Source organism: Gymnoscopelus braueri, assembly GCF_963280865.1.
Source record: "Gymnoscopelus braueri genome assembly, chromosome: 13".
NCBI lineage: Eukaryota > Metazoa > Chordata > Actinopteri > Myctophiformes > Myctophidae > Gymnoscopelus > Gymnoscopelus braueri.
In genome coordinates, this window is record NC_137615.1 from 29,249,037 (window position 1) to 29,262,205 (window position 13,169).

A 13,169-nucleotide genomic window follows, 5' to 3' on the forward strand; every position below is an offset into this window, starting at 1 on the left:
CATAAACACACACGCTCATACACAAGCACACAGGTGCAGGCATGGACAAGTGTACATAGTGTCCTGTGAGATTTGGGGGACACACATTTTGAGGACACACACACACACACACGCACACGCACACACACACATATATACACACACACACACACACAGTGGCCTTAGACTCTGGCTCTTAATAACATGGCATTGTCCTGTCAGGTCTTCGGCTCTGAAGACCAAGGAGCGCATGGCCCAGGTGGGCACAGGGAGCAGCCAGGCCCAGGCTATGGGCTTTGGTCGCGGCTCATCCCAGCCCAACCTCTCCACCTCCTACAGTGAAGAGTACGGCAGGTCAGAGGGCTCTCCTGCCTCCTACCACGGATGTAAGTACACACACGCACACACACACACGCACACACAAACAAACCAAAGGTTGTTCCATATGTTCAAGCACATGGGCAAAAGATGGTATAGACACTCACACGCTTGTTCCATATGTTCATGCATGGGCAAAAGATGACACACACACACACACACACACACACACACACACACACACACACACACACACACACACGCTCCCCTCCCTCTGTCCCAGTTTGTGTAACTTTGGCCTACATCCTGAAACAAGCCCCTCCCCCTGCTGTTTCTCTGGCTTTCAGGCCCACAGTAAGGCTGCATTCCTCAGCTTCCACACGTGCACAGTTGTGTGCGCACACACACACACACACACACACACACACACACACACACACACACACACACACACACACACACACACACACATAGAGGAGGAAGTAGAGTTCAGTTCACCCCTCCTTCTCAATATGACAGAGGAATCTGCTTTTCTTCGCCAGAGAGCGAGAGAGACAGCCAATCAGCCATCTCTTCTGAGAGAGCGAGAGAAAGTGAGAAAGAGACTGAGAGAGAGAGAAGGCTAGTAACATATTTTAAGTTAGTTGTTGGTTTAGTTACTTTAGGCGAAGAAGAGAAAGAGACAGGGTGGTTTCGATTGAGACAGACTGACAGGAGACCTTCAGGGAGCTGTTAGGAGGCGATCACATCAAGGCATGTTGGCTACAAACACATTGCCAGCAATGTATGGAACATCTGGGGTGTGCTCCTCTCCTTCATAGCGTTTTTTTAGATGTGCATTAAAGTTTAACTTTTTTTGCCCGATGTGCTGTTTTTCCAGGGTGTTTTCTCACTCTGTGCCTGTAGTGATGTTCCATGGTGTGATCGTTCCTTGATACAAAAGAGACGGTGACAGTTGGGTTTATTCCATATGATATCAAATCATAGTCTTGCAACAGTTTTTTCAATTTAGCAAGAACAATGATGGATTATTTAGGACCATATCATGGGCTACTATTATAAAGTGTTGTGTTCTGTGATGCAAACGTGAAACCGAATCATGGCAACTGAAGTAGGAGCTGGGCAATATATCAGTATTATATCAATATTGTGACTAGACACAAGGAACCTGGCTATCGTAATAAAACATATTGTGATGTTTGATTTTGCCCATATCGCCCATCCCTAAACTAAAGTCTAATTTCATCGCAAGACCACGAGCAACAAGTGTTGCTCGACCAAAATGATAAACTTTGATCTGGAATTTGTGTCCCGTAAAACTGTACTTAAAGTTCATTTTCGATCATTTTTGTCAATTGACATTTATTGAAAATGTATTTTGCTGAAGAATAAAAGACAGAAATGGAACAGAAAGAAGTCATGAGATGTGAAGAAGAGAGCTGTATGTTCAGAAATGAATAGAAGAGGAGAGGAAGGAAGGAGAGGTTTTACATGAAAGAGTCACCCCTGTCCTTTCCTATGACCTCACACACAGGGACACGCATTCACCCCTCGACCTTTGACCTTGGATGCACCACAGGGACACTCTGTGTAGTCGTATGTCTATTGTCTATCACTGTCATGTATGTGTTTTTAGAATGTAGTAAGCCTTGCCGAGCCATGTGGCCCATAGGGCAGGAGCATATCTCCTGTTTCTGTAGCGTGAGGCGGCTTGATGTGCAAGTACACCCCCTGGACATGACTCTTAGTATATCGCAAGGACTTACCCCCGATCCTTGACACCGAGTGCCAAGCAGGGAGGCACTGGTTCCCATTTTTAGAGTCTTTGGTATGTGTTTTAGAATGTGGAAGTGTTCATTTATCCATTTGTAACTCATAGAGTGTACAAATGCAAGGGTCCATTTGGTTACATTTGTTGGTTACAGAGTTCAATGCACACTGAGGATTTTACTGTGCAGTTTGGCTTAGTTTAGTTTAATGTGCTGAGTGTGTGTGTGGGGCATAGAGGAGGAAGTTGTAGCCGCTGACTCATCAGTTGAGGGAGGGGAAGGGCCGGCTGGCCAATCGGAGCGAGACTGGCGTGTCGTCGAGGGTGTTACCACAGGGATTTTTGGGATTCCAGCGGAAGTTTCCGGGCATTGTTATAGTTCAGCTTGGGTGTGAATGACCGGCCTGCTGACGGTGACTCTCACCACACCCCCACGCACATTGTGTGTGTGTGTGTGTGTGTGTGTGTGTGTGAGAGAGAGAGAGAGACCCACAACCACTCAGGCTATAGCCCTGAGGTTAACCAGCCAAAACCACAAGCCGGTTTGTCTGTGTTCTTGTCCTGTCTAGTTTAACGATGCCTTTCTCTTATGTCATCCTGTGGTTCTAAATCTCAGATACCTAGACAAGCAAGGCTTTTGCTAAACGACAGGTGCGTCAGAGAAGACAATGGGCTGATCAACAAATGCTGTAATAAAGTTTAATTAAAAAAAACTAAAAAACTAAAAAAAAGTGTTTCCCGTTTGAAACATGCTTGACAAATTCTAATATTGTATAATAACATGTCCAAAACAAAGACACCAGTTTGGAACTGTTTAAGTCTGTCTATGGATTCTATAAATATTTAACCAAAGAAAAGTATGAACAGCTTTTGACTAAATAACTACATTGGATCAATTGGAACACAGGATATTTTTTCCATGTCCTGAAAAGTAATGGTTTTCTTTTGGACATACAAGGGTTCTGCCCGACATGCTCAGCTGTAAAGTACAGTGGCCATATTGCCCAGTCACAATCTGCATCCACAGTGGACACTGACCAGAACTCGGCAACATATCCACTCATATTAAAGGCTAATTTAAAATATATGCTATTGTGAAAGGGAAATGTAGCGTAATGCTCTACATTTTTAAAAGGCAGAGCACCCTTACCCAAGCCGATAAACTCCCAGATTCCTCTCTGCACCACCTTAAAGTGTCTCTCGGTCGTAAACTCCCAGATTCCTGTGTGCACCACCTTAAATAGTCCCCCGGTTGTCTGTCTGCAGAGTGCAGACTCCTGCAGTCTGGCTCCCCGAGGCCGTTCATGCTCCTTTCAATCTTCAGCCTCATATCTCTGTGTAACACTCTGCTTTTCTGGTGACACTTTACCACCACCTCACCCTCCCTTTAAAACCAGGGAAAACCCCTGGAAATTAGAGGATAGATAGATAGATGGATACATAGACAGTAGACACTATGATGGATGGCTATTTGGATGGATACAGAAATGAGATTTCACAGCATTCATTTAAGAGTTCTCCAGACTTCACTAGACTGGAAACGGCCCTCCCCCATGCTTCACGGAGAGAGAGAATTGAGTGTGTCTGTAACTGGTGGTATTTAGAGGTCGACACCCGTGGATAAAGCAAACCCTCCACATTTTTATCATCATATAAATCTGCCACACATGACAGCACCGGTCTTTAGGCCATGTCTCTTAACTTCCAAGATTACTTCTCACAGCTCAGACTCTCTCAGATTTAGGCCTGGAATTCCAGAGAGTGGTACAAGCCTAGTTTTTCGTTGAATGCTTGTGTGTGTGCTGGTGTGTGTGTGTGTCTGCACAGATTTCAGTTTGTGTGTGTGTGTGTGTGTGTGTGTGTGTGTGTGTGTGTGTGTGTGAGGCTAACGTTAAGCTTCATTTAGTTGCAGGCAATCCAGGCATCTCCTGTGCCTGTGAGTCCCAGGCAAATACTGATTATCCATATATGGTGTGCTTCCCACGATACGAGTCAAGTTTGTTTCAGCCTTCATAGCCTTTGTGTTGCTATTTATTCAGCTTTTCTGCATCTAGTTTATTTGTGAACAGTTAGTACTGTTTCTTATCAGGCAGTTGTGCTGTTTGAAAGCTCTCTAACTTTTGGTGTTTTGCTTTGCACTAAAGATCTGAGGATGGATCAAGGATGACAGTGTGTTTCCTTTGTTAGAAATAACTTGGTGTGTATGTATTTATCTATGTTTTTTGCCACTCCAGCCCTATATGTCACTGTATTTCATCAAGTAGTGAAAATAGCCAATCTTTAAGCTCCCAATGTGCTGTAAGCTTGTAGATATACTATTTAGACATTTTTTTGAAATTTTGAGAATCTTTGAAAACATTTTAACCCATTAAGACCTGGAACCGTGTCATTTTTAGCTAAAAAGCATTATTCTACACTTTGGGCTATTAAAAAATAGCAGATCTACAAGCTCATAGCGCGGCACCGAGTGCCGCGCTACGAGCTTGTAGATCTGCTATTTTCGAAAAAATCGTGAAAATGTGTGCAAATCTTTTAATACAAATAATTTTAAAGCGAACATTTTTAACTCAAATCTTTGCTTCTGGGGGGTCCCTGGAACAAAATATTTTGATGGAGGTCCGAGACCAAATACATATCATTTTGGGGGTCCTTGACATGAAAAGGTTTGAGAACCACTGATATAGAAACATACGTTTTTCAGAATACTGAGATTTAGGAGACATGTAGAATCGGCTTCAGGTCTCAATGGGTTAAACTCTCCGCCTAATAACGACATGCCCGAAATAGGGATGCCAGGTGGAACGTGGTTAAAACACCTTGAGCTAGTTGCTATGTAGAAAAGGCACTATACAATTATGTTTATTATTATTTGGCCAGAATGGGATTAAGACTCCGATGTAGAATGCAGGGACTTAGAGCTGGGTCTGTTTCTTCTGTCCATTTAAGACGGGGAGGATGGAATGTACCCCAGTGGTCAGGCTAATGGTTCATGTCCTACCAGCTAACCAAACACACTTCTACCCCCCTGGTCCCCCCCAGGGTCCCTTCCCCGAGGGCACGCACATCTACAGTACAAGCTTGTGAGCTTGTAGATCAGCTTCTTTTTGGTGAAGAGAAAAAAGAAATGGAGGAGGGAACCAAGTTTAGATCCCTGGGGATTGGGGAACCCTGATCAACCAGGTATAGGGTTTAACCCATTGAGACCTGAAGCCGATTCTACATGTCTCCTAAATCCCAACAGTTTTCTGAAAAACGTGTGTTTCTATATCAGTGGTGCTCAATCTTTTTCATGTCCAGGACCCCCAGAATGATATGTATTTGACCGCGGACCCCCATCAAAATATCTTGTTCCAGGGACCCCCCAGAAGCAAAGATTTGAGTTACAAATGTTCGCGTAAAAATATATATATGTTCAAAGATTTGCACACATTTTAACGATTTTTCAAAAATAGCAGATCTACAAGCTCGTAGCGCGGCACTCGGTGCCGCGCTACGAGCTTGTAGATCTGCTATTTTTGAATAGCCCAAAGTGTAAAATAATGCTTTTTAGCTCAAATCAAAAAATGACAGTTCCAGATCTTAATGGGTTAAGGGGGCTGGGGAGAGCGAGAAGTGGACAGGATGGGCAAGGCTGAGGGACTAGCTAGCTATTGGGTTCTCTCTACGTCGTTCTCGGACAAGCCCTCCATCATTAATTTATCTCCAGTCATCTCCATTCTCCATACATCTGGCCAGCTCATTTGTGCTTTCCCGCACCGGCATCTTTCTTTAGCACATCCACGTACCGTAGGTAGGTGTGTGACGTCCTTTTGATTGATGACCGTGTGTTAGTTCCCACAGTACAAGCTCGCTGGCAGGGAGTTCCCGGTGGCGAATGGCAGTGACGGCTAGTCTCATTCTCCTGATTGCTATCTTCTCTACTCTTGGTAGTTGGTAGCACGTATGTGTTCGTCCTGTTTGATATTCAGTACCGCATGTAGCATTCTGGTGTAGCACCCATCCATTTTTGTTTTGTAAAGCGACTTTGAGTATCTAGAAAAGCCTTATAAAAATTGCATGTATTATTTTTGGGCTTGCCTCTGTGTCTAGCATTCACAGCCGTAACGGAAAAGGGCAGAAGAACATTAGGAGAACGTAGGGTAGGCCGGGGGCTGGCTATGGGCAGGACAGAAGAACATAGGAGAACGTAGGGTAGGCCGGGGGCTGGCTATGGGCAGGACAGAAGAACATAGGAGAACGTAGGGTAGGCCGGGGGCTGGCTATGGGCAGGACAGAAGAACATAGGGGAACGTAGGGTAGGCCGGGGGCTGGCTATGGGCAGGACAGAAGAACATAGGAGAACGTAGGGTAGGCCGGGGGCTGGCTATGGGCAGGACAGAAGAACATAGGGGAACGTAGGGTAGGCCGGGGGCTAGCTATGGGCAGGACATAGGAGAACGTAGGGTAGGCCGGGGGCTGGCTATGGGCAGGACAGAAGACAAGGATGAGGAATAGCTATGGTCTTAGGGAGAGGAGAGGGGTCAACAGGAGAGAGATCATCATTTATACTCTGATGTACGATGGTGTTGCTCACCAAAAGTAGCAGATCTCTAAGCTCACAACACGTCGCAAGTGACAAGGTATGAATCAAGCTCAATGTGTTTTGAAATAGTGTTGCTTAATCAGTATTAAACATGTGCTTGGGTAAGGTTTCTGGAGGAAGAAACACCAATGTTGTTCAAAGTCAGAGGCTATTTTAACAGTAGCATTGTGTAATAGTGAAACTAACCACCAGTGTTTCCAATGGTGGCGTGGTGGTGACTGGTTGGGGATATTTTCGTCCCTGTGAGGTATTTGTCTTGCTTTATTTTTTCCTCAGCCTTACTTTCTACCCATAATAATAATACTAATAATCACGATACTAGTAATAACAGTAGATTCACAGCATTCACAGTATATGTAGTAGGATTGCATCATGGCATAGAGAAGTGGGTTTGGTGACTAAAATAAGAAGTCATTTAGTTTGCAGAAGTGAAATACAGAGATTAGGTTCCATACTGGCTCATGCCATACTGTCCTATGGGGCTTTTAACGTAAGGCAAAAATAGCCGATCTACTAGCTCACAATGCGGCGACGTGAGCTTGTAGATTGGATATTGGGTTTCTGAAGTGTCCACAGCCCTCTTATGAGAGGCAGAGTAGAAAACAAATTGTACCATTTTATCATGAGCATTAGTGAGTATCAATTATACTTTAGACTTCACCCATGTTGAAAATGGGTGAAGTCGTCCTTTAAGGGCAGAGTGAGGAGGGTAGCCAGGCTATAAGGAGATATAAGTGACCAATAAATGGTATGTTTCGACGAATGGGGACAGATGAGGCCCACAGCTGAGTCATAAAAAGGACTGCTGTGTATTAAGGCGTGTGCACCGGACGTGAAGCAAATTCTGTACTTGCATCATTCATTGATGCGAGTATGTCTATTTGCATCGTTCGGTCACATGGACTTGGTGTGTAATTGCGCCGCATGGAAAATTCCATTTGTGTCCGGTCCGGTGTGAACAAACCTTTACAAGGAACTTTTAATACAGTATTGTGCCGTTTGTTGGGTGTTCTGTGGCTACAGACATAACTGTGTATCGGAAGTGGTGTGAGTTCCACTGTAAGCCTCTGGGACAAAGAGCCAGTGGGATAGAGATGGGACAGTACAGTACCTACTACCTACAGTATCTGTCAGTGTGAAAATGAAAGCACGTTTAGGCCTGTCACAATTTTTACATAATCGTCTAATCGCAATTATTTTATATAATCGCAATTATATTTTGCATAATCGTCATAATCGAATCGAATTTTAAAAAAATGTCAAATAGTGGAAATAGATCGGCTATTTCCACTATTGTTTATTTTCAAGTAAGTAATTAAATGTTATTTGCCATATCTGCCCTGTGCAACTTTTTGTTTACGAAAGATAAAAGCCAAACGGATATGTAATTTTTATTGATAATGTTCCATTAATTTTCAACGACAGAAACACAATTAAATCGTTAATCGCAATTATTTGAGTGATAATTAATCGTCAACTTAAATTTGTAATCGTGACAGCCCTAAGCGCACGTTGCATGTCCACCCAGTCCCCAGTCCAGTGGGTGGATGCTGGGGTGGAGTGTCATATACCACCTATTCCTAGTCAACATCCTCAATTACAATCCTCTTTCTGGTGTGTGTTGGGAATGTCTTTATTCCTGAGAGCAAGTCATGACAAGTGTTGGTTCTGAAGAACAGAAAAGGCAGACAGTTGGAAATGCGTGTGAAAGTGGAACAAAGCTGTCGGGGCTGAGCAGAGAATGTCTTTGTTGCTACAGTTTTTCCTCAACTGCTATCGCTCATTAATTGAAACATAAATAGCTTATGTGGTACAGCGCAACACCTTAGCTCACCTGCAAAAGGTCATAACTCACCCAAAACAAAGTTATCGTTTCATATAGGGCTTCATATTGGGCTTTTATGCCTTTTATTTATAGGACAGTAGTCTGACAGGAAATGGGGAGTGACATGCAGCAAAGGCTCGGGACTCGAACCCGCGACGCGCTGTCAGGCTACATTGAGCCTATAGGTGCCTGGACTGCTACGCCAGCCGTCCAGGCCTCAAAATGTTAGTTTGACATCATATACAGTCAGTCAGTCTTGCGCAAATAAAACATGCCTCCCCCTCCCCCAATAAATGAGTAAAGATTAAAATTGCTTTCACTAAGTGAAAACTATTCCCGGATTTAATTATTTGGCCTTCTAGCAGCGTGCACAAGAAAGCTGCCTCTGATCAGTCCAGACACACGCACACAAACACACACACACACACACACACACACACACACACACACACACACACACACACACACACACACACACACACACACACACACACACACACACACACACACACACACACTGTTCTAGATGGCGTGCCCCCATAGGACCCATGCCATAAGCGCTGTGACAGAACCACACCAAACCAAATATGACACGGCCTTAAAGCTCACTGCAACAAACAGCTACCTCACCCTGACCCCTGATCAGCTGAGCCACGGTGGAAACCCTCCCTCTCATTCTCCTCTATATGTGAATGAATACATATATCGCCAAGAAATGAAAAGAACTACAAAAAGAGGGTGAGACAGAGGTTGGCTGGAGGATAATGGGGGACATGGTGTTATGACTCGCAAATCACCTCGGTTCCCATGGAAACCACAGTCACTGTTTACACACACACACACACACACACACACACTCTCTTGGTCATAGTCATAGCATAGCGGTCCGTACACCTGAGCTCTGGGTCAGCCTTTGTAACGGACTCATAAAATCCATCCACTCATTCCTTCCCTAAGACCACATGGTGCGTGTGTGTATCGCTGCGCTTCTACATAGACCAATCTAATCCAATAGGCTTGAGGGAAATGTTCTCATCAGGCTCAGCCAAAGGCCTATAATCACACACACACACACACACACACACACACGCACACGCATGCTGTGTTCAAACATCAGTACAAATGTGTTTTACACTATTTCATGCACACACACACACACACACGCTCGCTGTATTATGCTAGGAGCCATAGCGTTGTGGTAATAAGGCCGCAGATGGTTGTCCTCTAATCTTCGCAGCCGTCCTCGGGGTCGCCGAGCTCGTCTTAATGGTTCAAACTGACCATATGTGATACAGCTCAGATTACCATCATCTTCATTACACACTCTAAACTCCTCACTGTTCATTTATCTATTTGTAACTCTGACAGCGGACAGATGTAACCAACATTACACTCGCAGAGTTACAGAAACACTCGTGATTTTACAGCGTATTCTTCTAGGGGTGCAACAGCTAATCTAACTAATGAATAGATTATAAAAAAAGATATAGATTTTCATTCAAATCTATTTTCAAATATAGAAAATGGCTAATCTACAAGCTCGCTATTTTTGTGTGACACCGTTGTATGACAAAGTATAAAATGGGGCTTAAGTGTTAAGTTGATTATACAAAATACAAAAAACCACTAAGACTTTAAAGATTTATTGTCAGTCGGATGAGTCCATTCGTGTTCTGAAGGATTAGCTGAAGTGCCTGTTTGTGTGCAGTACCCTTTCATTTTAATAATCCATTCTATTTAAAGGAATAACAGACTTTTGTGTTCTTCAAAATGGATGAAAATTAGCATCTCTTGCTAAATATTTACAGTACTTTGTAGTAGTGTTCATTTATGCATGCTGTCCCTCCCAAATAATAAAATGTATGAAAAAAGAAAAGAAGAATATTGAGCATTCGTTATTTAGAGTAGAATATTCATACATTTATCAGTCATGCCCTAATATTAATAATAATGATAATAATAGCTCAGATTTTTATAGCACTTTTCTAAGTACCCAAAGTCGCTTTACGTAAAAGAAAAGGAACCAACTTTATTAAGAAAAAAATAAAAAATAATTGCTAGATTAAACAAATGTTATTATCTATGTGTTTCAGCCACGTCTCCCAATGCTGGGTCAGAGTTGGAGCAGGCCAGACCCCAGACCAGCGGAGAGGAGGAGTTACAACTACAACTGGCCCTGGCCATGAGCAGAGAGGCTGCAGAGCAGGTACTACGCACCCCCACACTGAAATACAATAACATGGTGGAGCATGAGAACACAGATCTTGACCGCATTGGGATAATTAAACTTTTTTCTAATGGGACAGTAAAATGCCACTGATGAAGGCTTGAGGTGCCGAAACGCTTAGGTCTGTCAGCTTCTGTGCCGGTAAATTAAAATATTTTATTATATGCTATTCATTTGATCAGACATGCTATATATACCTATCGTAAAAAACTCAATTTCAACCATGTTAGATTCACTGAAAACAAAGCTTTATAGTCTTCCAATTCAAATATTTTGTTTCATCACTTCCAATTTCACTTGTTTATCCTGTATGAGTTCTCTCTCCTGATTGGATCAAATTGCTATCCCAACCTGAAAATGCATTTTATGTTTACTAAAGACGAGCTGGAGAGACGCGGATACGCCTGTTAAGGTAGCTCTCCACCAAACAGACTACCACCAAACAGACTACTACCAAACAGACTACCACAGATATCCACACACTGGCAATCGAATGAGGTCGGGAGATCAGTCAGTTGGAAAGTGTGAAAAAAAGTTGCAGAATGCACCCGAGAGCCGACACCGACAGACGACTACTATGGTGCTAAAAATGGCCTATGGCTTAATGTACAACAAACACATGAACATGTATCATTTGAGAAATTATAAAGATAACTACTGCATTGCAGACCAGGGTGATTAGGGCATGGGCACACGGTTATCTGTATTTAAACTATTTTGGTGTATCAGATCTTTTCTACAAGCTCACAACGCATTGTGAGCTTGTAGATCCTAGATCGGCCACTTCCTGGTCGAAGAGATTTGGTGTTGAGGGAAAGAAAAAAAGACCGGACCAAGTACAGGGCCAACTCAGGGTCAGGCTTACTACTATTAAGTATAAAGGGTTGAAGTGGTTAACTGTGATAAACATTATGCGTTTCAGGAGGACCGTATGCGTCGAGGAGATGACCTGAGACTACAGATGGCTCTGGAGGAGAGCAAGAAGGGGGGATCGAGTTCAGGGAAACTTGCCAAGAAGAAGAGAGAGGTGAACACACACACACACACACACACACTGTGACAGCATGCGCTGACTGTGCACCGTCTACGTGTGTGCACGCCTGCGCACACAACGGCCCAAACGCGTCGCCAGCACTGACTATGCACATATGCAAGTGTCTGCCCACACACGCACACACACACACACACATGCTGCAAGACATACGTACCTGTGCACTCACATACCGTAGGCTCAAATCATGCACATACAATCCATATTTCGGTATATGCACAGACGCATATTTCTGCATACACATCCACATCCTACGTAAAGCAAGAACTTAACCCATTGAGGCCTGAGGTTCCGATTCTGCAAAATGTCTACTAAATCCTAACGGGTTTTCTGATAAACGTATGGTTTTCAAACTTTTTCATGTCAAGGACCCCCAAAACGATATGAATTTGGCCGCGGACCCCCATCTCAAAACATGTTGTTCCAGGGACCCCCAGAAGCAAAGATTTGAGTTAATGTTTGCGTTAAAAGAATATATATATATTCAAAGTTTTGCACACATTTTCACAATTTTTCAAAAATAGCAGATCTACAAGCTCGTAGCGCGAGCACCGAGTGCCGCGCTACGAGCTTGTAGATCTGCTATTTTTGAATAGCCAAAGTGTAAAATAATGCTTTTTTTTTAGCTCAAACGAGAAAGTGACACAGATGCGTTCCAGGTCTTAATGGGTTAATGTGCACGTGTGCATCGACACGCACACACACACATGCACTCGAAAATCCTCGAGCGAGTCAGTTGTTCATTTACGGACAGAGTGTTCCTGAAATAGTGCCGTCTCTCTTCATTCCCATGCTCTGTATGTCCCTTCTGCAGCTAACAAGGCCTCTAGCTGTCAACAGACAGCCTAGTTCACCCATCATTACACCACCTTAGCCAATCCATGGCTGGCTGGCTTACAGCCTGCCTTGATTTAATAGCCGTCTTACCAGACTTTTAGCGCTACAATATGGAACTTATTTTAGTGAATAAAATAATATTTTGACCAATACAATATAACTAGCACATCGAAAAGGGCAATAATTCAGTCTTTCTTTCTTTTCTTTCTTTCTTTCAGCCCCAGTCGTCTCTCATGGATCTAATGGACGCTCCAGAGGGGGCGAAATCTGGGAATTCTGCACGGGCTGACCCCTGGGGAGCTGGGGCTTCTGCTGCCCCGCCAGCAGACCCCTGGCAGTCCTACGGTACACACACACACACACACACACACACACACACACACACACACACACACACACACACACACACACACACACACACACAGTCACACACACACACTGTGTCTTGAAGTGATAGCCTTAACTGTTAGTTTGTGTGCATGCAGGCGGAATCTTTCTGTGTGTGTGTGTGTGTGTGTGTGTGTGCCTGTGTGGACTCCACCTGCAGAGTACTGGGAGTCTTTGTTTAATAGGAATGCTGCC

General features: G+C 43.7%; 1 protein-coding gene across 4 annotated transcripts in view; it reads left to right on the plus strand.

Annotated features, from left to right (window-relative positions):
• The window catches only part of epn2 (epsin 2), a 38,518-nt gene that overhangs the window by 13,277 nt on the left and 12,072 nt on the right, over nt 1-13,169 (plus strand). For all 4 annotated transcript variants that reach the window (XM_080446139.1, XM_080446138.1, XM_080446140.1 and 1 more), the window contains 4 exons: nt 202-365; nt 10,566-10,678; nt 11,622-11,726; nt 12,806-12,932. In XM_080446139.1, the coding sequence (XP_080302265.1) occupies nt 202-365; nt 10,566-10,678; nt 11,622-11,726; nt 12,806-12,932 (509 nt within the window). The remainder of the gene's footprint in view (nt 1-201; nt 366-10,565; nt 10,679-11,621; nt 11,727-12,805; nt 12,933-13,169) is intronic.